This window comes from Balaenoptera ricei, chromosome 7 (assembly GCF_028023285.1).
Source record: "Balaenoptera ricei isolate mBalRic1 chromosome 7, mBalRic1.hap2, whole genome shotgun sequence".
NCBI lineage: Eukaryota > Metazoa > Chordata > Mammalia > Artiodactyla > Balaenopteridae > Balaenoptera > Balaenoptera ricei.
Window position 1 is genome coordinate 66,759,620 of NC_082645.1, and position 27,069 is coordinate 66,786,688.

A 27,069-nucleotide genomic window follows, 5' to 3' on the forward strand; every position below is an offset into this window, starting at 1 on the left:
ACTCCCTGCCTTTCTCCTGGATACCATTGGTGCAGGCCTTCTGCTTTTGGTGAACTTGCTATATTTATTTATTAGTTCTAAGAGTTTTTGGAAGATTCTTTGGGATTTTATAGATAGAAAATCATGCTTTCTGTAAACAAAAGCATTTTATTTCTTCTTTTCCAGTCTACAGAACTTTTGTTTCCTTTTCTTGTCTTATTCACTAGGTAGGACTTCCAGTACAATGTGGGCTGAGAGTAGTGAGAGGACATTCTTACCTTCTTCCCAGTCTTGGGGGGAAAGTGTCCAGTCTCTCACCATTAAGTATGATGTTAGTTATAGTTTTTTTTGTAGATGTTCTTTATCAAGTTGAGGAAATTTCTTCTGTTACTAGTTTCCTGTGAGTTTTTAAAAAATTATCATGAACACATATTGAATTTTCTCAAATGTTATTCCTGAAGCAATTAATATAATCATGTGATTTTTCTTCTCTTGCCTGTAGATGTGGTGGATTGATTGATTTTTGAATATTGGACCAGCCTGCATACCTGGAAAAAATCCCACTTGTATGTGTAAGTTTATTTATTCACTGTTGGATTGGATTTGTTAGTACTGCGTTGAGAATTTTTGTGTCTACATTCATGAGTGATATTGGCCTATAGTTTTATTGTAATATCTTTATCTGGTTTTAGTACACTGTGGTATACTTAGGGGACAATGTTCATGTAGAAGATGAATAGTTGCTGATTGACTGAAATATACCAAGGTGATCCCCTAAATCAAGAAGAGAACTGAGGCCTTGCAGCACAACCTGGGAGTGCTTATTGGCAACAATGGTTGCTGTCTATTAGTGAATGTCTCTGGGAATTTTTTTTCCAGAGAAAGACATGTATGAATTTTTCTAAAACATTTTGCATTGGTTTCCTCAGGCTGCTGTAACAAAGAACAGTCGGTCTTCAGTAGCTGCTGATGCAGAACCTGTGGATAAAGGAGGGTCCCACTGTATCATGCTATTTTATGTAAGGGATTTGAGCACTGGTAGATTTTGGTATCTGTTGGGGGAGGAGGTATCCTGGAACCAGTCCCCCAGGGATACTGAAGGAGGACTATACCACCAACCGGATGGCTTAAAACAACAGAAATTTCTTCTTTCTCAGTTCTAAAGGCTAGAAGTCCAAAATGAAGGCATCAGTAGGACCAGGCTCTCTCTGAAGTCTCTAGGGAAGAATGCTTCGTTGCTCCTCTCACTTCTGGTGGTGGCCACCTCTGGTGTCGTACGGCTTGCAGCAGCTGCATTACACCAACCTGCTTCTGTCATCACTTGGCCTTTTCCCATGTGTCTCTTCTGTGTCTCCAGGTGTGTCATGGCCTTCTTACAAGAACACCAGTTGTGGATTTAGGGCTCACCCTGACACTTCAACCAGTACAGTCCTCTAATTGAATAACAAAAAAATGTCACGCAGACACATTTTATTGTGGCCTCTAACTTCCTCTCAGGGAGCTCCCCGCATACGTTTCCTAGATGTGTAGGAAGCTCATACTGCGAGGGAGGATAACAAAGGTGACTCAGTTTCCTCATCCCGACGTTTGGCTATTTTTCCCCCCGGTCCTATATTTCCCAACACTTAGCGGAACACAGCAGACAAATCTTTCAGGTTTCCACATACCCCATTTCCTCACAAGAATCTATCGGGGATTTTTGGTGGGGAAAGGTTCTTATTTAATCTGATAACCTAGACCAGGATGTGAGGAGAAATTCTATTACTCCTTTAAAAAGAATAGAAATGAATAAATGTGCATTTAAGAGGCATCTTCTAGAGCTGCATTAACTTGAATCAAAGGCAGGCCTTTGAGGGTCGGCATGGCAATGGCTGCTAGAAAAGACACTTTGGAGCAGATGGGCATTTAACCTTTCTGATCCTGCCAGGTACCTGGTTTCCTACTTTGTCTGCATTTCTAACTGCCCTGCTTGCCAACAGCCTGTTTGTATGGAGGTTTGCATAATACTTATTACAAAGAAAGGCGGCTTTCTGGCATCATTAGAATAACAAGGGTTAGAGATTATTTGCCATGGATAAGGTTCCTTTGTATTTCATCTTGTGAATTTTTATCTTCAGAAGATTTTATTATATGATTTTTAATGCTAACACAAGATAAAATGTAATTTTGTAGTTATTGGATCAATAAAGTTCTTGCAAAAGAACAGTTGCTGAATGACAAAGGGAAAAGTTTATTTCATTAGCCAGCTCCGGAGCTGTTACTTCACAAGTATTGTTATTAAGTGAGTTCTAAATGGGAAAAGAGACATAGCAGGGAGCCATCAGAATACAGATTGGAAACTTCAAATTATGTACCTATTATTGTTTTGGTTTAAAGAAAAGTCATCAATTTTTCCAGCAATGCCTATAGTTAAAATATGTTTTAATTTCACTAGGTTTTTATTACGTTAACTGGAAATATATGCACACAAACGTTCTTGTCTATACAATTCTTTCTGTTCCCTTATCCTCGAAGGAGAATAGGGTGTTAATTTTATGGTATAAAAAAGAGGATCCAAAGAATTGGATTTGCCAAGTCCTGGCTTAAACAAATGAAATTTCCATTGAACAGAAGGAAGAACTATCTGGCCAAACACTCAGACTCCAGAATCAAAGACTTGTTCATCTGGAGGAGTGTCATGCATCCAACTTTCACCCCCAGTTTTGGGTGGTTCATGATGTTATATAAACTCTCACCCACATAAGGAATAATGGTGTGGGGATTCTTGAGGAAAAGCCAGATTAGCAGCTTTGTGCTTTCCATTTTGAGGCTGAATTCATGCACAGCTGATAACATTCAAATCTCATCTCATGTGAAGAGACAGGAGAAAATGAATTGTTGTTGCTTTGAGCAGGACACTGTTTCATTTCGTGAATGCAAATTTTTTGGCTCTTTGATGCAGCTCAAGATTCTGCTTATTATAAATGGAAAACAGTCTGTCATGCTTTGGCATTTGTATTGACACGCACAATATCAGAGTGTACTAGGAGGAGATATTTTATTTTGTTTCAGCTAACTTACTTCATGGACACACTTAAAACACTGTACCTACAACAGGAATGTCAAAAGCTTCAGATGGCAGTTTCTAGTAAGGCATGGTCATGAATAAAAATAAACAAAGTGGAACAAGATGCAATATTTTTTCCTTCCTTCATTTGGAATTCAAATAATCTAATTTTTTGGATTTGGCTGTTTTTAGATTTACACTTATGAATGAAAAGCCGGTTTTAAATAAGATCTGTTCACAACCAGATTACTGAGCCCCAGCTACAATAAAATATTGATAATTTGTGCAGTGTTCTAAAGAAGTACATAAATTTTGGTTTTGGCAGTTTGGACTTAGTCACTGAGAGGGGAGACACCCACTTCTCCACTTACACCTGATGATGATTTATACCTGATTATATCTGCTTTAACATGTTGGAAAAATGATCCTGGATTTTGACTCTTCTCTCCTCAGTATTATTTTGACTGCTAGAGCCAGCCTATATCTTAAAGTTTAAAGTTTCAATTGGGGAGCAGCCCAGAGGCTCTGGAAGATTCTCACTTAAGTTTCGTAGGTTAGGTGAGGTTAGAACCTGATTCTGACTGGTCCACAACAAGAAAGAATAATCAGGTGACAAATAACATCTTTCTCTTTTGACATTCCCCCACCCATCTCTCCAAAAAAAAAAAAAAAAAAAAAGAGACAAAACAAGCTAGGCTTATCTTTGCTTACCTCTGACAACAATTCAAGAAATATTGAGTGTGACTATGTCTTAAGTGCTGGGACTATGATGACGAACGGGGCTGTCACAGATTCTGCTGATAAGGATCTCTCGCTCTAGCCAGGAGACAGATGCTCACATGTGCGATTCCAGTGCAACTATTAAGGGACGTGACATGGTCAGCTCAGGTGCTGACAGGGCACATAGCAGGAACATCTACACTGGACTTGATGGGTCAGAAGGCTTCCTGGGAAGGTTGTGTCTCCAAAGGACCTGGAAGGATAAGCAGGAGTTAAGCCACATGAAGTTGGGTAGAATAGAATAAGGGAGTTCTGGGAAGGAGGACTGGAGAGAAGTAAGACCATGATAGGATAAAACCTGAAGTTTAAGTATCGCTTTATGGGGGGATTGGGAGGGATGGAACAAAGGCTGGGAATGGAAGCATAGGTACTAAAGGACCTTGTGTGCTACTTGAAGAAATTTAAGGGTGAAGTGGTTAGGAGGTTCTTGCAATAATTTATTTTAAGCCTGTGTCTTAACTATAAGTGATGGTTAGCATTATTGAATGAAACAGCTAAATTTTCCTGCTTCTTTTTCCAAATACTTTAGATATTGTAGAATATGCAAAGATTCAAATGTAAGGATTCCTATGGTAAATTTCTCTTGGAATTGAATGTAAAAAAAACTTCACCATAAAATGTTTATACATCCTTTTATCAGAAAATAAAAACTGGAAAAAATAATTTTGCCTTATAGGAAGCCCAAAACACATTTTGTGTTGCATTCCTTCAAGGTATCGAGTATATATTCTTTAAAATGTCTTTTGGTCATTTTCATTTTCTTGTTGAAAAGTGTTTTGATATTGTTAATTGTCCAGAATTTACTCTAGAAGTAAACAGGTATAAATCATGTATATATCTCAAAATAGAAACATCACGTCCATTTCCTAAGTTTTTCATTTTTAACCAATACTTTTGGTTCATACTTTCATAAGGGGAATTTTTGATCAAGACAAAAATGCTAACAGAAAGGATAATCACACTGAAGTCTTTGAAATTAAAGTATAACCAAAAGAATAACTGAATAGCTAATTATTCTTCACTGCCGTGGGGATTACTAGATAGTCAATAGCCCAGAAGAATATGTAGGTAGGTAAGTGGGTAGGTAGGTAAATGGATGGGTGGATGGATGGATAGATGATAGATAGATAAACAGATAGATAGACAGATACACAGCTATCCGAACTATAACGTGAATATCAGCATAATGCTTTATCCCAACATTTGAGCTCTAGGTGTGTATGTATACAAATATATGATATATATAAGGTATATATATAAGATATATATATCAGATATATGTATAAACCTTATGCTTGATATAGAAATCAAATATATCAGGGACTTTATATGCCTTCTTTGGTCATCACCATGGATATATGTATATCCCACCCTGCTCCCCAAAGGATTAACATTTCCTGGCATGCAACAGGTAAAGCAAACCAGTAATTCCCAGGCCCTAACAACCCCAAACCAAAAATTCAGCCAAGCTGGAGTTACTCAGTTTTCCTGGGTCTCTCTGACGTACACATGTTATTAAACTTCTGTTTGATTTTCTCCTGTTAAAAAAAACTCAACCAAGCTGACAAAAAGGGATGGGAGATCCCACTAAATTAACAAGAAAGAGATAGAGTGAGACAAGAATTTGTTACCTGGTCCTGCTGGCCCTCTTTGGACATAAGTAGATTTTACTCTTTAGCTTCAAATGGGAATAGCAATTTGGCAAGATATGCACAATACTTGAAACTGGACGAAAAGGACAGGAGAATTAAGAGACTATGAATTCCCTAGGATGCTGTATATATACGCTTTTAATAGGTTTCTGTCAAAATTTTTAAGAAAATTAAGAGATTAAATTTTTTCATTAAATTGAATACACAGCACAAGAAAATATATGCCAACTTTTTACTTAGCCACACATTTCACATCTTCAGTTAATATCCAGTAACTTTTTAATACCAACTTGAATATATTAAATTTAAATATTTTTATTATTTGTAGACAGGCTTTACAGCAACATAATTAATGCCTCCCCTTCATCAAAAATCTATAATGAATATTCTTTCAACTAAAGATTTTACCCTAACATGACAAGACTACGTTTAAAATCTAAAAACAAATGCCCCTCTTATACATGTTTATTTTTTAAAGGAACTAAAATGATGATCCTCTTTTCTGAATAATATATTTCAGAAAGGCATAGAACATTCTTCAATATTACAGTGATAATTATAAGAAAAGGATAGAATTTATCTTATGTCATCCTATTATATATTTTTTCTACCCCAAGATCTTACTAAATGTATCCCCCTGAGTTTAATTTCAAGTCTTTGAAAAAGATATAGTCTTAAGAAATCAGAAAGGAATTTAAGCTCCAATTCAGAAAACATCATTTTCCTACATGGAAACAGTTGGAAATCACATACTCACACCATCCTTTAATTTAATATTCAAAAGAAACAACATCTGAAAGAGAAACAGTGGGCAGAAGGCAGTGTGATGACAAATTACAGTAAGCAATACAATTACCCTTAGTCTTCATAGAGTACTTTCCATTTTCCAGATCTTTACAAGACATGAAATGAAAACCTTCAGTTGCCCAAGAGGTAGATGATGAACCCATTTGCCAAATGGGAAACTGAGGCACTACTATGCCTTCCCACAGGCTGTAAAAATGGTCAGCAACAGAATCAAGATTAGAAGCAGGAGGAGCCGGATGCAGCTGTATACACGTGGCTGTCCAAAACATGTCAACGGAAGGACAGGAATACTGTTGGTCCACCCCTGCGGCTACGCTCTATCTTGCTCTGTGACACACACAGCTGATGGAAGTTTCAAACTCCATTTAAGGCTAACAGCACATCTATTCTCTAATGTCAAACCCATGAGATCAACAGGAGGAATGATTATTTGCAGTGCCATCCTCAGACTCAGGAACGTAGGCTATGTTGAAACTACATAGAATGTATTTCAATAAATGAGATCAAGACATGAAAAGCAAAATTAAAGGACATCTTATGCAATAATGAAAATTACAACTTTAGTTCAACATTTCTACTCTTATTCTACAAAGAGATGTTTATGCGTACAATTAAAAATAGATTATCAAACAATTGGATTTGAAATAAAACACATCTGCATGCTGATGTGAGACTTGATCTGCATGCTCTTAAATTAGGAGGGAATAAACATAGTATAATTTGACTGTGTTTTATATTGAACACATCTCTTTTGAGAATACAGAAATGTATCCTTATTCACTGCTAATGATTTACTGAGCTCTTCAAATACATTAAAGCACTAAAGAAAATTTGATTATTTCACCGAGCAGTGGTATTCCAAAAAAGCAATATGGCCAGAATGGAGGTACACTTGGTGGGGGATACTTGGTTGGGGATGCTTGGTGGGAGATGCAGGAAAATAAACAGCAGTATTGTTGTCCTTTAGGCTCATAAGAATGATGCCCATTGGTGCCAACCCCGCAGTTACTGTGTGAGTAGCCAGTACATTAGGGACACGCTAACATAGATGACACTCAGCAGGATCCAGTTTATTCTTGTGATGGGCGGCCTGTGGTTACCTGTCACGCGGAGGATGACATTGGAAGAGAGAATGCCACTAGAGTTTTGGGCCCGAGCCACATAGAGGCCTGCATCTGCCTCGCATACCTTTGGAATGAACACCGAATGTCTTGTCTCCTTGTGTAAAACCTGCAAGTGCCCATCTGCAGACAATTTCTGGCCCTTCTTGTACCTGAAGCAGAGAGTCAGTTTTTAAAGTCAGGATCACTGTTTATTCACATCATTTCCAAGTTCTAATAAGCACTGCAATTCGGCCCATCACTACTGTAATATTCTCTAGCATTAGCAGGAACTCTGTAGCAACCACAAATTCCAGTGGGGCTGTTTATCCTTCAAGCAGAGGTTGGCAAATGGTAGCCACAGACGTGCTTGATGGGCTCAGACTGTGTTTTTTAAAAACTGAATTTTTGGACATTTACCAATTAGAATATTGCATATGAAAATTCAGATATCCAACTCCTCTGGCCATCTGGTCACACTGGGCCACCATTTGCTCATGGCAACAATTACCTCAAATGGGAAATGGTACCTTCTATTTGACCTGTGTCATTCTTTTAGCCGCTATGAAACAGCAGCTTGTGACTCCTTGAAATCTATGGGAGCAAGATTCATCTTCCCATCAGACTCATCCCACAAGATCCACAGGAGAATACCAATGCGTCGCTTTAGAGGAAGGTACTTACATAGCACTTCCTGGCGAGATGAGTTCATTTAATTTTTGTGAATTAATTTCATTAGAAGAAAACAATTTCTAATTATAAAAGGCATTTATTCAATTGATTACTGTTAATGACACGTTTCTAAGAGTTTCCTACGAATATGAGCACTTAGCTGCATCATTTTACAAAGCAAATAATTTGTTTATTTTGTATACTCTAGATTCTTGTTTATTTATTTATCCCCATGTTCTTCCACACAAGAAGTGGTGACAAACCTGAACGATTTTCTATTCCCATTGCCTAAGTGATAATTTTGCATTTTTCTGAGTGTCCTAAGAATGATTCCCTGATAGTTTGCCAGTTGTTAACTGAGCAAAATTGTTGTCAATTCGAGGGCAAGATATTTTTTCACAATACTGCAGCAGTTCTTCAACAGTAAATACTAATCAAGTCATTTTTTTGTGTGGACCAAAACAAGAAACACTTCAGACAACATTTTTCTTTGGAGTGAACTAATATTTAATAATGAATTAAATGATGATATTAAATAATAAATTTACTGATATTTAAATTCATAAATACAAAATGCCTGATCTGTAAAAAACATGCAATTGTAAAAACAACAAAATAAGATGAAAAGCATAAATGGCTGCACGGTAAACCCAAGTGCAATTTCTTTTAATAATCTGAGAAACGAACATTTTCTCATAAACTCTTTAGAGAGCTGATCCACACTTCAAGTACCATCAACAGGCACACACAATAACTGAAAGAGTTAATTTAATGTTTACTGAACTAGTATGATAAATAAATGCTATTTTACTTAGTTTATAAGTATAAACTCATGCTTACGTATTTGTAACTTTGTCCTCAAATAAATATACTTAAGGTTGAAAATTTTTCTAAACGTTTAAAAGTAACCCACATATTAAGAAAGTTAGAACTGCTTTTATGATAACAGTGATATAGAACCTGTGTTCTGCCGTTTACTTTTATTAAAACAAATTGGCTAAAAATAGTGATGTGTCTAGAGTAAAACCACATTGTTCACAGCTCAGTTATTAGGTCACCTTTCAAAAATGGCTTTATTACCTGTCACTAGAAGCAACTGTGAAAGAAATATTTTTATTCCATCTTTCACACTGAAGAAATGTATAAAAAGAAATCTTAGTGAGATAAATATTACAAAAGTGGCATGTGTGACTCTGTTGGAAGAGGGAAAAGATGGAATGGGTAGATGACAGAAAAGGGAAAAACCCAAATGCTTATGTTTTTTAATTGAATACCAGATGTTAAACCAAGTAAATGTCATGCTTATGTAGGAATAAACAATAGGAAAGAAGTTCAAGCACAACCTTTAGAAATGCGGAATGTTAAACTGAAACCAAAAAATAGTGCAACTAAGTTGCAGTGCTTTTGGAGTTGGTTAAGTCATTATTTGATATGGTTACCTTTTCTTTAAGGGTATCAGCCATGCGGCTACAAAAATGAGAGTTGGGGGTTCGATGTGAGATTGAATCATGCAGCGTTGCAGTGACCTAGAATATTAATCAGCTACGCCTAAACCTTTAAGTTAGTGCACACAGAATGATTTGCTCAGTGATTCAATTTGTTTCTGTTTATGGCTTGTCGTTATAGGCTACCCACCATGTCAGTGTAGGCTCTGGAAATCCTGTTACTTCAACTTCCAAAGTCACTGGAGAACCTTCCATGACAGTTACATTAGACAAGAGCCTGGAGAAATTAGGGGCCTGGCCAGCTAGGCTGACCACGCTGTTCTTTGCTGAGGTACCTTTAATCTCTTCTCTGGGAATCATTTGCCTCTGACAGGCCTGGCTGGAGCCTGGCTGAAACCCGAGGCCCGAGCTTGCATCCTGGGAAGCATGCAGCCTATTTCGGGTTTTAGTGACGTTATTATCAGCATGCGTTTTCTCCGGTGTTTCTAGCAAACCTCCCTGAGCCTGGGGGCGCTGGTGCAAAGCTCGCGCATGCACTTCACTGCACATGCTCTCTGGAGGTTTAACACTGATTCTGTGGAAGTCAGTACTCTCTTCCAGAAATCCTCGGGATGTTAATGGGGGCTCAGCTTGGAACTGGGGGGAAGGCTTCTCAACATGACTTGAAAATGTTTCTCTCTTATCTTTGCAAGCATCAGCAAAAGCAGCAGGTGGCAGAAGGCCAGACTCCGGGGCCTCCCCTGGACCGCTGGCCCCTGTCTGCGTCCCGTGGCCGCTTAGGTGCCGGCGAAGGGACGGGAGGGCACCCGCCTCCAGCTCCATGTCAGACGGAGAGAGGAGGGAATTGGGGCTTCCCGGGAGCGGAGGCAGGGAGACGTCATCGGGCGAGACACACTCATATTCTTCTCCTGAAAGCACATCCACGGGCAGGAGCAGGCCTTGGACAGCACCCTCTTTGCCAGGGACCAGCTGCTTCACTTCCCGTGGAAGCTGACCCTCTCCTGCTCCATTGACCACCAAGTCGTCCGCTGGCTTGGCCTGCTCCTTCAGAATGGAAAAGGCATTAGTTAGTGGTTGAGTTTTCTTTTTCCAGATCTCAAAGTCAACTTCAGAGAGACAACTTGAGAAGACCTGCAGTGAGTGACAGCTGGGGCCCTGGCTCTGGCCTTACAGAACTTGAAACTGTTTGTCTGCTTAAGCTCAGCACAGCCCTGTCCCATGACTAAGGAATCGGTGTAAACCGACCTCCAGCCTCTGAGTGCGAGGTGACAGACCTTGTGACATAGAAGAGAGAAAGCCCTGGTTCTTATCCCTCATGATGCGGTCTGGACTGGATCCATGTCTTGCCAATCATGATCTGAGGAGTCTTCCTCTGCCAGCAAATTCTGGTTTGGTTTATTTATCTGTCTACACTTCACAGGATTCGTGGTTCCCAAATATCAGATGTTCCCTTTTAGGTGATCCTCAGACCCTCCTAGAATAACCCTCCTTTTTTCTCAGGAAAGCCATTATTTTTTTTTTTTTTAAATTATTGTGGTAAAATATACACAACCTAAAATTTACCATTTTAACCACTTTTTAAGTGTACAGTTCAGTGGCATTAAGGACATTTATGGTGTCGTGCAACCAACACCATTGTCCATCTCCAGAATCTTTTCATCTTTCCAAACTGAAACTCTGTGCCCATTAAACACTATCTTCCCCTTCTCCCATCCCCCAGTCCCTTCTACTTTCTGTCTCTATGAATTTGACAACTGTACGTATTTCATATAGAGAAAGCCATTTTTAATGACTGGTTTTATTTTCTAAAAGCCCCTCAGTTTTATTCTTACAATGAAAAATATCTATTGAGCATCTATTATATACTAGGTACCGTGCTAGGCATTGGAGAGATAAATGGTGAGTAAAAGTAAATATAATCCTTCCCTCTTGGAGATGACAGCCTAGCAGGGAGGTAGATATTAAGGGAACAATCCCATGTTGTGGCCTTTCACAGGAGAACACACCAACATACAGTAGAGGAACACTTGCCACTTGTCTTTCTGTCCCATGTGGAGCATAGCTCATGCTAGGAGACTGGGAAAAACAGTGATCCATCTCACACTGTTCTAGTATTTCTCTCCACTCACTGACGTCCATCTCTGGTTTGAGAAGAGGTTCAAATAACCCTTCTGGCATAGACTCAAAAGAATATTGAAGCTGAAAGGGATCTCATTGATCCCAACCTACTTGCTTTATATCCACTTCATTCTTTGCCTTTCCTCAGCATTTTGGGCATATTTTTACCTAATTAACAATTACTGGTTTTTGTCCTGTGGCTACTACTTGCACATGAGAAAGTTATGTCTTGCCTTGATTTTGAGTTCTTCATTTTAGCCCATAGTCTTGTTCTGGACATATACTTTACAAGTGATTTTTGAGAAATAAATGTGTTTTCAGGTTGAAGATTAGAAGCAAACCAAAACAATGTTCCTTCTACTATCCCACAGATATGACTTACCCTCAGAGAAAGCATAATCCCAGCTGAGAGAAAGTGGTTTCCTTCAGCCATTTAGTAGAAGTTTAAACCTTGGGTCTAAAGCCAGAAGTTCTTAAAAGTTTTTCTCATTAAAAAAATTACTAATGGGATAAAATATTTGCAAATGATGTGATCAACAAGGGCTCATACAACTCAACAACAACAACAAAAATCTCCCAATTGAAAAATGGGCAGAAGACCTTAATAGACATTTCTCCAAAGAAGACATACAGATGGCCAATAGGCACATGAAAAGATGCTCAACATTGCTAATTATTAGAGAAATGCAAATCAAAACTACAATGAGGTATCACCTCACACCAGTCAGAATGGCCATCATTAAAAAGTCTACAAGTAATAAATGCTGGAGAGGGTGTGGAGAAAAAGGGAACCCTCTTACACTGTTGGTAGGAATGTACGTTGGTGTAGCCACTATGGAGAACAGTATGGAGGTTCCTCAGAAAACTAAAAATAGAATTACCATATCATCCAGCAATCCCACTCCTGGGCATATAACCAGACAAAACTCTAATTCAAAAAGGTGCATGCACCCCTATGTTCATTGCAGCACTATTTACAATAGCCAAGACGCAGAAACAACCTAAATGTCCAGCGACAGATGAATGGATAGATAAGATGTGGTACATATATATACAATGGAATACTACTCAGCCATAAAAAAGAACGAAATAATGCTATTTGCAACAACATGAATGGACCTAGAGATTATCATACTAAGTGAAGTAAGTCAGAAGGAGAAAGACAAATATCACATGATATCACTTATATGTGGAATCTAAAATATGGCACAAATGAACTTATCTATGAAACGGAAACAGACTCACAGATATAGAGAACAGACTTATGGTTGCCAAGGGGGAGGGAGCTGGGGGGGAGGGATGGAATGGGAGGTTGGGGTTAGCAGACATAAGCTATTATACATAGAATGGATAAACAACAAGGTCCTACTGTATAGCATAGGAAACTATATTCAATATCCTATGATAAATCAGAATGGAAAAGAATCTAAAAAAAAAAAGAACGTATATATATGTATAACTGAATCATTTTGCTGTATAGCAGAAATTAATGCAACATTGTAAATCAAATATACGTCAATAAAAAAATTATTAAATAAACACATATTCCGTAGGGAAGGCCCCTCCTTCTTCTGGTTTTCCTACCACAGCTTAGTGCCTCTCCTTCCAGCTCTCCCTGAATGTAGAACGTTTCTTTTCCTTTTCTCAGGGACTTTGATTCTACAACCTCCTGTTCAGTCTAAGGATCTTCTCTATGCCATTCTGATAGCCTCTGTTTGAACACTTTTTCTGAATCGGTGCTTTCTTTGAAAAGAAGTTTATGCTTTATTTGTGTTAAGAATAACTTCCTGTATTTATCACAGATCTGTCTTCCCTCAGTATCCACCAATACATCAGAATTGGCCTCTTGGGATGACATAGAAGATGTCCGACTGCTCTCCTCTTTTAACAGCCCTTTGACTATTTAGAGAATTGGTCCTGCAACCTCCAGGTCTCATTCTGCCTTAATTCCTGGAACTTTCTTCATTCTGGTCACCTTCGGAGGTCCCACTTTAATGAGCTACAAACTCCTTCAGGGGAGGGCAGGGACATTTGTTGATCTGAGGCTCATGCAGGGGCAGGCAACTCCTCAATGACTTCTATGGGTAACATAGGCCCCTCTGGAAAAGAATAATGTTTAAAAATGGAAAATTTGCAACAGGCTTAGGAGAAATTTGGATCAAAGTCTGGGCTAGTCTCCCTACTCCTCACTCGCTCCTGGGGAGGAAGTGACTTACCTAATTGTGGGTTTGGAAGAAGAGACTGAGCCTGCCCAGCTCTGTCTCTTTGAGCCCCTCTCTTTTGGATGTGCCTTCCCTCAAGTGGGTGCATCCACACTGGCTCTAATGCATGAAAAACCTCTGTAAGGGAAGTCTGTGTTGTCTAGCTGTGCACCCAAGTGGCTGGGTAGACAAGTCTGTCTCAATCAGAGATGAAGTTTTGGGAAACCCACTAGAAAAGTCCAAGCCCTGTCCTCCAGTCCAGCTTTTACTGGTGACTGATTCCTGACTCCTGTGTCTCACTTTCAAATGGTGCTAAACTCAAGAAGGTAATCCAAGGATATTACTTTTTTTTCACTCCCTATAATTCCTGAAGTAGAAAAATACTTTCCACCAAAAATACACTACCAGATAACTTCCACTGACAATAAGAGAGAGTTCTCTCAAATCTTTTTCTAGAAACATTTCAACTTATGTTTATTTCCAGGATTTACTTACTTTTCAGGTGGAAAGTAATCAGTGGAATCATCATCTCCTTGATCTATATGATATGCTTTTATGAAAGTGACTTTATTAGTTCTTTGTTTTTATAAGAATCACGCAGGGCTATTGATTCACAATGTTTTTAATCAACTAAAATGTCCTATTTCCTCTGTCTATTAATACCACTGATAAAAGTGTTGAACACTGCAGAGTTTAGGACAAAGCCAACTGTCTCCCCAGGGCAAGGCAAACTGTCTTCCAGGTTGACACTGATGAACTATTTAACACGCTTGGGCACAATTATAACCTGACCAAACGCCCATTCAATTCACATTTCTCCACTTACCTTAAGAGACATATCGTGAGTGTGTTTATCAAATGACTTCCTGAAATCACAATAAATTTTGTCTACGGCACCAACCTAGAGTTTTCTATTAAATAATCATCTCAGAAAGCAAAATAAGGTGAATTTAACACAAGTTTTTCTGAGTAAATCCATGTTGGCTTTTGGCACTTCTATCTTTATTCTCAAATGCAAATAAGCATTCAGTTTTTAAGTCACTATGGAATTTTACAAAAATCACTTTTAGAACTCATTGAGCTATAGTTTCCTGGATATATTAGTTTTCCTTTATGAAAACAGTTTCCAAACATTCACATATACCAACTATCTTTTATACTTCTCCACCATAAAGCCATTTTTTGCTATCAGCAGAAAAAAAGTGTGTGTGTGTGTGTTTCCAGAAAGGGGTAGATAAATCTGTGTATCTCAGCACAGACAGGGAATATTTGCATCAATCTGATGAGTTCTGGCAAAGTGTCTGGGAAACTGATTTAACTCACCAAAACATAGCTCATTCTCAATTTCTTTCTCTTATAGCCTTGGCTGCTCTGTCTTTGTTGATTCCTTTTTCTTTTCCCACCTTCTAAAAACATGAATGATGTGTAATCTTGTCTTTAAGTTCTCTAATCTTCTCTATATATTTTTCCACTCAAAGAGCTCACCCACTTTCATATCTAATGATCATTAACTTTTAATTAATCCTAAATCTATAGCCTTAGATCGTATCTCTGTCAGGATTTCTGAACTTTCATTTCCACTGATGGACATAATCACTTGACTCTACAATCATTGCCCTGTAGGCAAACAAAATGAGCATCTGGAAGAGAAAATATAATGATACTCTACATCCATTGAACTAAGTGGGCAGCACCAGTTCTCCAAGTCTGTAGGGTGAGGAGCCATGTTTGTGGTAAATTTAAGGGAATTCCACAAGACTTCATCTTCTAAAATATCTCCGCAATAGGTAATCTTATCTTGGGACAAATAAGATTTAATGAAGGTAAGTGGGAAGTGGATAAAGAAAGATATTGAACATAGGGCTTGGTCTATGAAAGGCTTTTTTGGGGAAGGCTCTTGGAAGGGGATTTGGGCAGTCAAGGGGTGACTTGGTACCTTTAAGTACTTGGGGAGGACAAGGTAAGAGAGAAGAGAACAGAAAGGTGGTGAAGAACACTTTTGCCCTTCCCAATATTTTCCAAAGCAAATGTCTCAAGAACATCTTACTCCGCCTACCAGGTGATCAGGATTACTGGAAGAGGGCCCAGGGACTGTCCTCACCCACTTTGATAAGAGCGCTCCACTGAATTGTTTGCTATGAAAGCACTTCCATGCTGCTACTTTATTAATCACTGTGTAATAGATGAATGGAAAGAGGGAAAAAATTTGGCATGGGAATCTACAGTATCATTACAAAACAGCTTATTTATATGCAGCAGTTTCTTGGAGCTCCCTTTTGGTCTTGTGAAAAAAGTTACATGGCTGAAATTCAGGAGAATTGGGCTGCCTGCCCAGTTCTGACACTACTTCCTGTGAATTTTGGAGGGCAAAATATTTAATCTCTTTGGGCCTCAGTTTCCTCGACTGTAAAATGAGATTTGATCAGATAATTGTTAAATCCCTTCTAGCACTAGAATTCTGTAACTCTAAATGCTGGTATCATAAGCCTTACATAGTTCTGTGATTTTAGGCAAGGCTTTTAATACTCTGTGCCTCTGTTTAACCTTAGGGGTTTTTAGATATTCCTGTGGATTCAGCTTCAGTGCTCACCTTAGGGAATAAAACACCATCACTAATCTGTTAGCAGTGCAATGGGCACTGCATTTACTGAATTGCCTAATTCTACCAACTGTATTTTTTGGGTCATAAAAATGAGAAGCACTTTACTATCTCCAGGAGAAAATCCTGTGATGAACATATTCTTGTAATAGTTTGGTGGAATTGTTCTTTCTGACTCAAATAATTTTCTGAGGAAGAACAATACCATTTAAGGGTATTAAAATTGAATGCAGTGATTCCCACATAAGCTTTTCACTTGGTGCTTCTTGCTATCTGCCCACATGGTGTTTCATGAACTTGTTACAGCTGACCTATAATATAAATGATAGAGACAATAAGAGGGTAAACGTGGTTGAGCTGTTTAAAAGTGAAGATTACTGCTGCCCTTTCATTTTGCCAATTGCACTAGAACATATACATGAAATGAGGTCAATGAGAGATCTTAGTGTAATTATAGATTTTCACTTTTATCCTAAATATCTGATGATCTATCATGTCTTTTAATTTACATTAAAGTAAAAGTGATTTCTCAATGAAAGAAAATCTTGCTTTTTTATTTAAAGGAATCTGTTTCTTTAATTTTTTTCTAAGAAAAATAAATAAAAACAAGAAAGCCATTTTACTAAGTACAAATGAGTGTGTTTGCTTTGGCAGCAATAACTTTTGTTTTTAATCTTACTAAATGTGTGTGGTTGACAATGTAGAAAAGTGTGCAGAATTTAAAAAATAAATAATATGTTGTTGGATTTAGTAGCTCTTATAACTTAGTTAAGAAAATGTGATACATTTAATGTTATTCTTTATTATTTCGACTAGTTAGTCTCAGTCAAGGTTGATTTTGCTCTCCAGGGGCCATTTGATAGTTTCTATAGACATTTTTGTTTGTCACAACTGGGTGGAGAGCGGGTACTGCCGGCATCTAGTCCAGAGGCCAGGAGTGCTGCTAAACATCCTACAATGCACAGGACAGCACCCACAACAAAGGATTCTTTGGGCCAAAATGTCAGTAGTACTGAGGTTGAGTAATCCTGGTTTAGACAATCAGAGTAACCAAAGATCATTTGATACAAGACTAAAGTCCAACAAGATGATCAAGGTGTGGCAGCTTTCCTTTGCCTCAGAGAGGAATCAGGGTTTAAATGCTACAAGGCCATCCCACGAAAAAAGTCAGCTTGCTTAATTAATGGTACTTGCTGCCTGGTGGTTGTATAATTACACTAGACCTTGACATAGATTTAACCTGCAGAAAAGGACCTATAAAGAAGCTCTTAAGTACTGTATTTAGTTTAAGAAAAGGTAAGTCTTTCTCCACGAGATGACTGCAACAAGTGGGGAGAATTTTTTTAAACTCTCATGTCACAAAAAGTATATTTTATTTTATTTGGGAACAGTTGAGAATAATGTCGACTCTGCTTGCTCCTTCAGTTCCTTGGGCTCTCACAAACATTGGGAGCAAAAGACTTGGCAAAGCATAAAGTCAAGAGCTAATTATAGTCCAGCAGCTATGAATAGATAGTAAGCAACTTATACCGAAAATCCATCATGATGTGATTTAAATAATGCTTCTGAAATGTATATGCATTTTGTGAATATTTGCAGTTCTTGCTAGATGGTTAATTTATCTGTAATGCATAGGCTTTAAAATAATTTAACATTTCTCTAAATACTTTAGTATTTATATTTCAGTTGCATTCTATGTTTTAGTACATATGAAATATCATCTTAGAGGTAGATTCTATGGGAACAAGATACAATCTATCAATAATTTCATGTATTAAGGTTTTCCGGGGGTAGTGTAAAACAACAAAGTCATAACTTGGTGGTATGATAAAGAGGGAGAAGTAAAATTTGAAGTTGGGATTGAAAGGCAGCTAAAGATGGGAGAAACAAAAATAGTTTGGGGAGATGGTATGGTGTTTGAATGGCTGTCCCAATGCCACTGTGAAATGCTATGGCTCCAGTATTCAGTGGGAGGGACTCAGAGGGAAAGAGCACAGGTGAGAGACAAAGGACTAAGTAAGGAGTAGAAAAGAAGGGAAGAGGACACTCACATTTCATTTACACTGGAAGATTCAGATAGATAATAAGGCTTCAATTCATTTTTTTTTCAATGCACAATGACTCTAACCTCAAAACAAAAGTAACGAATATCTGAGGGTACATAGTTTTCTTTACCTTATTCCTTCCTTTATTGAATATTGTCTGCTCATTTCTCGCTGGTTCTTTTAGTAGGTCAATGCAATCATCGTGGAAGCCTTCCAAATTCAGGTTCATCTTTAAAACGTTTCCCTGATGTACAAAGTGAAGGTTAGTGAGAGCCTGGGCCAGGAAAGTTGGGGGAACAGTGCCACACAATAACCACTTGGAAGAAAACACAGGCCACTCGCAATCTTTCAGTAAATGTATTCCTCAAGAGACTGGCGTACTCCCATGATGTGATTTATAAAATTATCTCTTCAAGCTCACAGTTCCCTTCCTACCTCACTCCTTTGATAAAGTTCATTGCCGGTAAAAATTGGTTGTTCAAAGGCCCAGCCAGAAAAAAGTCATTGTTATAATAGGATGCACCTACAGGAGCATTCTCTAGAGAGGAAAATCATTGTGCGTGGCAGTTTAAACCATTGGAAAAATCTAGGGGAGCAGCCATGAGGCGGAAATGACTGAAGATTCTGATGGAGAACAAAGTAGGAAATTCAGAGTATTTAGACAAGCAAAATGTTTGGGAGACTCATGAAAAGAGGAAGGTAATATTATTGAGTATGGTAAAGAAAAAAACAATTGAGAACAAAGGATGCTTTGTGGGTGGTGATATTTTGCACCTGCAGTTCATGGGGCTCCGCTTTAGTCATGGAAGTAGAGGGTGTTTGCTAACTGCTGAGGAGCCAGTGTAAGAACTTCGAAGACTTTGTGAAGGTGAAAGGAGCCACAGGTACACCAAGTGACAGGACACCAGTTTAGGATGAGGTTATAGGGCAACAGAAGATACTCTATACCACCCGGAATATAGGCATTAGATGGGCCTTAAAGAAACAGGCAGGCTTCTCAAAGTGTACATGTTATACCAACTTGGAAGATTTGGGGAAACATTTACTGGGGAGATTCAGCTTTTACTCCCAACTCTAAAACTTAAACTGGTTTGTATTACTGGATAAATTACTCTGCTTTAGTACACACTTGATACCTAATTCCAAAGTGGAACGTAAATTGTTACAACCACTATGGAGAACAGTATAGAGGTTCCTTAAAAAACTAAAATTAGAACTACCATATGATCTAGCAATCCCACTGCTGGGCATATATCCAGAGAAAACTATAATTCAAAAAGATACAGGTACCCCAAATGTTCATTGCAGCACTACTTACAATAGCCAAGACATGGAAGCAACCTAAATGTCTATCAATGAATGAATGGATAAAGAAGATGTGGTACATGTATACAATGGAATATTACTCACCCATAAAAAGAATGAAATAACGCCATTTGCAACACTAAGAGAAGTAAGCCAGACAGAGAAAGACAAATATCATATGATATTACTTATATGTGGAATCTTAAAATGAACTTATTTATAAAATAGAAAGAGGCTCACAAGCACGGAAAACAAACTTATGGTTACCAAAGGGGAAAGGGGGGTGGGGGGAGGGATAAATTCGGAAGTTGGGATTAACATATACACACTACTATATATAAAATAGATAACCAAGAAGGACCTGCTGTATAGCACAGGGAACTACACTCAATATTTTGTAACAACATATAAGGGAAAAGAATCTGAAAAGGAATACACACACACACACATTCAGTTATATATATATATACAACTGAATCACTGTGTTGTACACCTGAAACTAACATGATATTGTAAATCAACTAAACTTCAATAAAAAAATAAAAATAAAATAAAATAAACCAAATTGGCAGTTGTGGAAGGGGTACTAGATTTTGAATTATAACTAAGTTCATATTGCAGACCCACCACTACTGAGTGTGGGTCCCCAAGCGAAGCACTTTTACCCTTTCTGAACTTCACTCTAAAACAAAGAAAACAACATCTACCTTATTACCATCACAAGGTTATTTGGAAATCACTGAGGTAATATTTATGAAAATCCTTTGTAAATCTCAAAATGCTATACTAATAGAAAGGATTATTATCACTGTCTCAGCCTTGACAGGGATTTCTGGGTCTGCTTTTTAATAACCTCCTGCAAAAGAGAGCCACAGAATCAACCTTAAAAACATAAAAACCAGACATTTATGCTCTCATAGAAACATCTGTAAAGTGTTAGCAAGCATTATTTGACAGGCTTTTGTTTAGGCCATAACTTGGAAGGGCAATGTTTGTTTTGTTTTGTTTTGTTTTTTAATTAAAAAAAATTTTTTTTAACATCTTTATTGGAGTATAATTGCTTTACAATGGTGTGTTAGTTTCTGCTTTATAACAAAGTGAATCAGCTATACATATACATATATCCCCATATCTCTGATGCCCATTCCTCTTGCCAAAGAGGCCATTCCTCATTTTTATGTCCACCCAAGCCAAACTTTTTTGAGCTATTGAATGATTTTTTTTTTTTCTGTACCAATCCTTTGAGCATTTACTACAAATGCCAAAACCCTTTCTGGAGAACCTGTTTTAGGCAAAGCATAGTGTTAAATGTTGTGTGGGATGCTAAACTGAACGGGGTTTCCTCAGGTATAATCAAGGAGGGAGGGTGGGATGATCACGGTAGTTATATGTGATGATTATGGTAGGAAGGAACACAGGGGCTATAGCAAAGCGGTCCCCAAGCTTTTTGGTACCAGGGACCGGTTTCGTGGAAGACAATTTTTCCACGGACTGGGGGGTGGGGGATGGTTTGGGGATGATTCAAGCGCATTACATTTATTGTGCACTTTATTTCTATTTATTATTACATTGTAATATTTAATGAAATAATTATACGACTCACCATAATGCAGAATCAGTGTGAGCCCTGAGCTTGTTTTCACTTGCCACTCACTGATAGAGTTTTGATATGAGTCTGCAAACAATTGATTTATTATGGTCTCTGTGCAGTCAGACCTCTCTGCTAACGATAATCTGTATTTGCAGCCGCTCCCCAGCGCTAGCTTCACTGCCTCAGCTCCACCTCAGATCATCAGGCATTAGATTCTCATAAGACGAGCACAACCTAGATCCCTCGCATGCACAGTTCACAGTAGGATTTGCGCTCTTATGAGAATCTCATGCCACTGATCTGACAGGAGGCGGAGCTCAGGCGGTAATGCGAGCGACGGGAAGGGAAGTGGCTGTAACTACAGACGAAGCTTCCCTCGCTTGCCTGCACTCGCTCCTGCTGTGCGGCCCGGTTCCCCTGCTATAGCAGATCAGAGAGGAAGTGACACAACTAAGGAAGGAATTGTGGAGGAGGCAGTATTTGGGTCTGGCTTTGAGAGATGAACAATTTAGGTCAGAGAGATAGAAGGCCATGCACATGAGGTACAGTGGCCCGCCCTTACCCATGGAGAGTATGTTCCAAGACCCCCAGTGGATGCCCGAAACCATAGATAGTACCAAACGTTATATTTATGTACTATGTTTTTTTCCTATACATACATACTTATGATAAAGTTTAATCTATAAATTAGGTTGAGTAAGAGATTAATTAAAATAACTAATAATAAAATAGGATAAGTATAGCAATATACTGTAATAAAAGTTACATGAATATGGTCTCTCACAATTTAAAACTTATGAATTGTTTATTTTTGGAATTTTTCATCTAATATTTTCAGACTGAGGTTGTCTTCAGGTAATTGAAACTGAGGAAAGCAAAACTGTAGATAAGCGGGAACGACTGGAAAAGTTTAGAAGCAGGAGACCTGGGAATGTGGGGTAGGAGACCAGTGAGATAGGAACCTACAATGGATGTAGAAGCACAGTGGTTTGGAAAGACAATCCGCCCCAGAACATTGGAAGGCCCTGAGTCCGAACTTTATCTGGTAAACAAGGAAGAGTTTGTAGTGAAGTGTTTTGAATGTAAAACTGACACCAGTAGGGTCATCTAGCAGGAGTGAATAATTAGGAGGCTCCTGACTAGCACAGAAGAGAATCCAAGTGATAGGCTGGGAATGAGAAAGAGAGGGTGCAATCCTGACTCCAGGGGTGTAGAAGGAAGGGGGAAAGTGGAAGGGGGCAGAGGGAGTAGAAACAGCTTTCAGTAAGGATAGCCATGAAGGTGAAAAACTGGAAAGGGCTATCACTTTAAGAGAGTCGATTTTGTTAAGTGGAGCTCACTTGGAGATGTACAGCATAAATGGGAGGGATGCTGTAGATGACAGCAAAGAGTCAGAGGAAGCAGTCATTTTCAGGCTGCGTTTCAGAAGTCAGGAGAAGAAACACATCCTCAGGGGGTGGGGTGAAGGTGGGGAGGAAACGATTAAGGCTGAAAAAGATAATATAAAATATATGGTGCATTCATACATTACTGGTGGCATTATAATTGTAAAACATCTATGAAAATCAAATAATTTTTGTGTAGGTAATAATACAAAAGAAAGAAAAAAGCTTCATGTACAAAGATGTTCACTACAATGTTATTGAAAATGGTAAAAAATTTGAAAAATCTAGATTCTCAACCAAAGGAAAAAGATAATTTGATTGGGTGCCCACTGAATTAAAAGCTTAGCAAACCATTTAGGGACTTCCCTCATGGTGCAGTGGTTGGGAGTCTGCCTGCCAATGCAGGGGCCACAGGTTCGAGCCCTGGTCCGGGAGGATCCCACGTGCTGCGGAGCAACTGGGCCCGTGAGCCACAACAACTGAGCCTGCGCTCTAGAGCCCACGAGCCACAACTACTGAGCCCATGCACCTGGAGCCCATGCTCCACAGCAAGAGAAGCCACTGCAATGAGAAGACCGCGCACCAAAATGGAGAGTAGCCCCTGCTCACCGCAACTAGAGAAAGCCAGCACGCAGCAATGAAGACCCAACACAGCTATAAATAAATAAATAAATAAATAAATAAATAAATAAATAAATAAATAAATAAGCTTAGCAAACCATTTTGAATGGAATGTCACTCAAATTTATGACATGGAAATTCATACAGAAAAAATAGTTCCTGAAAATAAATATAGTTCTGCTCCAAGCTGCAAGAGCACCATTATGTCTCAATACCAACAGCAATCACAACAATAATCACAGGTGTCTTCACATTCAATCCTCAGGGCTATCCTGTGATTAGCTTCCTCTATTTCCTCCATTTTATAGATCAGGAAACCGAGACTCAGGGCCATTAAGGAATTTACTCCAATTCATTCACAAATCCAATAATGTGGAGAGCTGGTATTCCTAGGGGGTTGTGTTTTATTCTAGAGCCTGTGCTCTTGATTACCTTGCCATTCTCTCCATCCTAAACAACTGGTTCTTTCAGCCAGTTGTGAAAACAGCACTAATGAAACCAATTTTGACACAACAAAGACAAAAACAATATATATATACATATATATGTATATATATATACACAGGCACACACACATATATATATATACATACATTTCTCTCTTTTAACCAGATTTTACCTAGACATAGTCATAAACATATTTCCTCTCTATTTTTTTTACCATCAATTTATTTATTCCATGAAAGATGCCAATGATTAGTTTAATATTTCCATGAAGCTAAATGTTCAATGACTATAATACCTGAAGATTAGTTTTATTTTCTCCAGGGCCAAAATTTGGAGGAGAAAAAATAACTTATGTTCATTATTTATCAGCAAAAACGTAAAACTACTTAATATAGACTTTGATTTTAATGGCACACATTTATCCTTTAGGATATGATCCATGAAAATATAAACAAGACACCTTAATTGTTTAGTCCTTATTCTCAGCAATATTTTTCTCTGCAGTGATAGAAAAGAAACAGAATTAATTATCAGAAACAACCATATAATTATGTTAGAAAGCTTTGAAACAAATGTGCACATTATGTCCCTTGAGAATTTCCATTAGAACATCTTTGTACCAGAAGACACTTGATAAACACATTTTTATTTATATCACTTAAAAATACATATTCTGGTAAGAAGAAATTACCTTTTTTTCTTTAAGCTCTGTGAGAGAGCTACATAATTCAGTAACAGATTCAAGAACCTCTTTGTGTTTGGCCACTATTTTCTCAGCATATTTCTGCCCTTCTTCAAAACCTGGGGAGGAGAAGGGTTAAATCTATTTTTAAAGGTCAAATCCTTAGCAGAAAAAAAAATCCCAGGCATTAATTGATCTCCCTTGTGTCCAGCATAAGGGCTGGTAAATAGTAAGTGCTTACTAAATACTTGCTGAACAGATAAATAAATAAAGGCATTATTGGAAAAACCAAGTATTCTAGAAAAATGGTTACATTTGCTGTGCCATGTTCCTCTTATGTAACCTAAATAATGTTGCTATATTACTATTCTTAAAGCTCCATTCTAACCAGTTTTCTCCTTTTCAGAACATTCAGTGGTTCTTCACTACCTAGAAAAGTATACATTCAAGGCCCTCCATAATATGGTTTTAACCTGCCTCTCTCAAAGGTATGTCACCCTAATTCTCTCACATATTTAATCTCTGGCCAAACTGAACCAGCAACTTTTCTCTCAAAACCCCCATAGCCACTGAGTATTCTTTTCTGTACTGGGAATGCCCTCCTCATAACCCCATCTCTGCTTGACAAATCCTACCCACTCTCCAAGGTCTACCTGAAATGCCAACGTCTTTGTAAAAATGTTCTTAATCTTTCCCAACTGGATTTTACCTCTTCCTATTGGGATAATGATACAAATATCTATCACGTAGTGAGTGCTTATTATTTGCCTGTGGCTAGGCACTTTATATGCATTAGCTCACATAATCCTTCCCTGGTAGGTTCTACTGCATTTTCCAAATGAGGAATGCAAGGCTCAACAGAGCCTTTTCAGGTGACCCAGACAGTAATTGGAGGAGAAGGGATTTAAACTTGGACTACTGGACTCCACAGTTCAGACTAAACTAATATTATACATTGTTATGGGCTGAATTGTGTCCCTCTCAAAATTAATATGTTGAAGACTCAACCCCCAGCATCTCAGAATATAACCATACTTGGAGATGAGGTCTTTAAAGAGTGATAAAGTTAAAAAGAGGCCATTATTAGGGTGGGGTCCCAATCCAATATGACTGGTGTCCTTATAAGAAGGAGAGACACCAGCAAACCAGGGGTGCTTGTGCACAGAGGGATGTCCATATGAAGAGGCAGCAAGAGAAGAGAAGCCTCAGTAGAAAACAACTCTGTGAGCACCTTAATCTTGGACCTCTAGCCTCCAGAACTGTGAGGAAATAACTTTTTGTTGTTTAAGCCACCCAGTCTGTGGTATTTTGTTATGGCAGCCCTAGAAAACTAATACATACATTTTATACCTTTCTCACTGCATTTACCATATTGTGATTTCTAGGTATAGACTGTGGATTCTTGAATGATGGAACTAGGTCTTATATGTCTTTATATCAATCACAGCTCCGAGTACATAATAGGTACTCAAATTTTTTTTGAGATAAATTTATTTGCATTAAAATTCTGGGTTCAATAATGCTACAAGAATTGATATACTATTTATAAATTATCTTACCTGATGCAAATTCTAAAAAATGCATAACTTCCATACTGAACAGATGAAGACTCATGCCATTCATTTATTCATTCAGTGATTCATTTATTCAGCAAATATTTGTTAAGCACTTAGTATATGCCATAATGCAGTGAACTCCCTTTTCTCAAGGAGCTTACACTCTAGTAAGGAGAGCCAGACAACAGACAAATAACCATACAATATGTCAGTTGGTGATAAGGGCCTGGAATACAAACAAAGCAGGATGTGGGATCTTGCATGATGGGAGGGTAATGTAACTTTTATGGTGTCGTGTGCGTACTTCCCGTGTGCTGAAGTTGAATAGCACTGAAACATAGTGATTAAATATACTTCCCTTACCCTCAAGGAGCTTATGGTCAGTTGAGAAGACAGACAAATGAAAAGGTAATTATGCTACAGTGTGAAAAATACAATAACAGAGGAAAACATAAACCACCTTATAGGAACAGAGTGCCTCCAGAATTTTTTAGTACACTTATACGGTAACTATAGTAGGAATGAAACATCACATTACTTTTCTTTAATTTTTCAATCTATATTTTATTGTTTTTATGTTTCTACCCTTTTCTCTGGAAAATCATTAATAATTCATTCTCAGTAATGTAATGTTAGAGAGTGCAGTATATATTGTTCCACAAAATTTTTATGTCTATCCATGGATAGTGCTTCATGTAATAAGAGAAAATATCCATCTGACAGCAGCTGTGGACAGCCAAATGAAGCACCTGTTGCTACCTTCCTTTGGGGCTAGATTTGCCCTGTCACTAGGAATTACTCTTGGCCTTGTAGTTAACAATGTCAGGGAATTCATGAAACTTATTCCTTTGCACCCTCAAGGACTGTCAACCCCCAGGGGCCTTTTAAATGGGGGCCTCCCTCAGATAGAAAGACTTCTCAGACTGACAAAGTCATGGATAAGAGGAAAGCACAACCAGTGAGATGGCCGTTTGAGTCCTCCCATTTATTCCACAAGTGAGAGGAAGACAAGGGAAAATCTTCCAGCTCTTTCTTATA

The 27,069-nt window shown here is 38.2% G+C and overlaps 1 protein-coding gene across 6 annotated transcripts in view; it reads right to left on the bottom strand.

Moving 5' to 3' along the window:
- Nucleotides 1–697: 697 nt before the first annotated feature.
- CCDC141 (coiled-coil domain containing 141) overlaps nucleotides 698–27,069 on the bottom strand; it is a 211,978-nt gene continuing 185,606 nt past the window's right edge. For 3 of the 6 annotated variants that reach the window (XM_059928230.1, XM_059928225.1, XM_059928229.1), the window contains 4 exons: nucleotides 24,485–24,594; nucleotides 18,575–18,688; nucleotides 9,672–10,525; nucleotides 6,064–7,537 (listed from right to left, as the gene is read on the bottom strand). In XM_059928230.1, the coding sequence (XP_059784213.1) occupies nucleotides 7,270–7,537; nucleotides 9,672–10,525; nucleotides 18,575–18,688; nucleotides 24,485–24,594 (1,346 nt within the window). In that variant the 3' untranslated portion in view covers nucleotides 6,064–7,269. The other 3 variants (XR_009504236.1, XM_059928228.1, XM_059928227.1) reach the window with 3 other exon arrangements.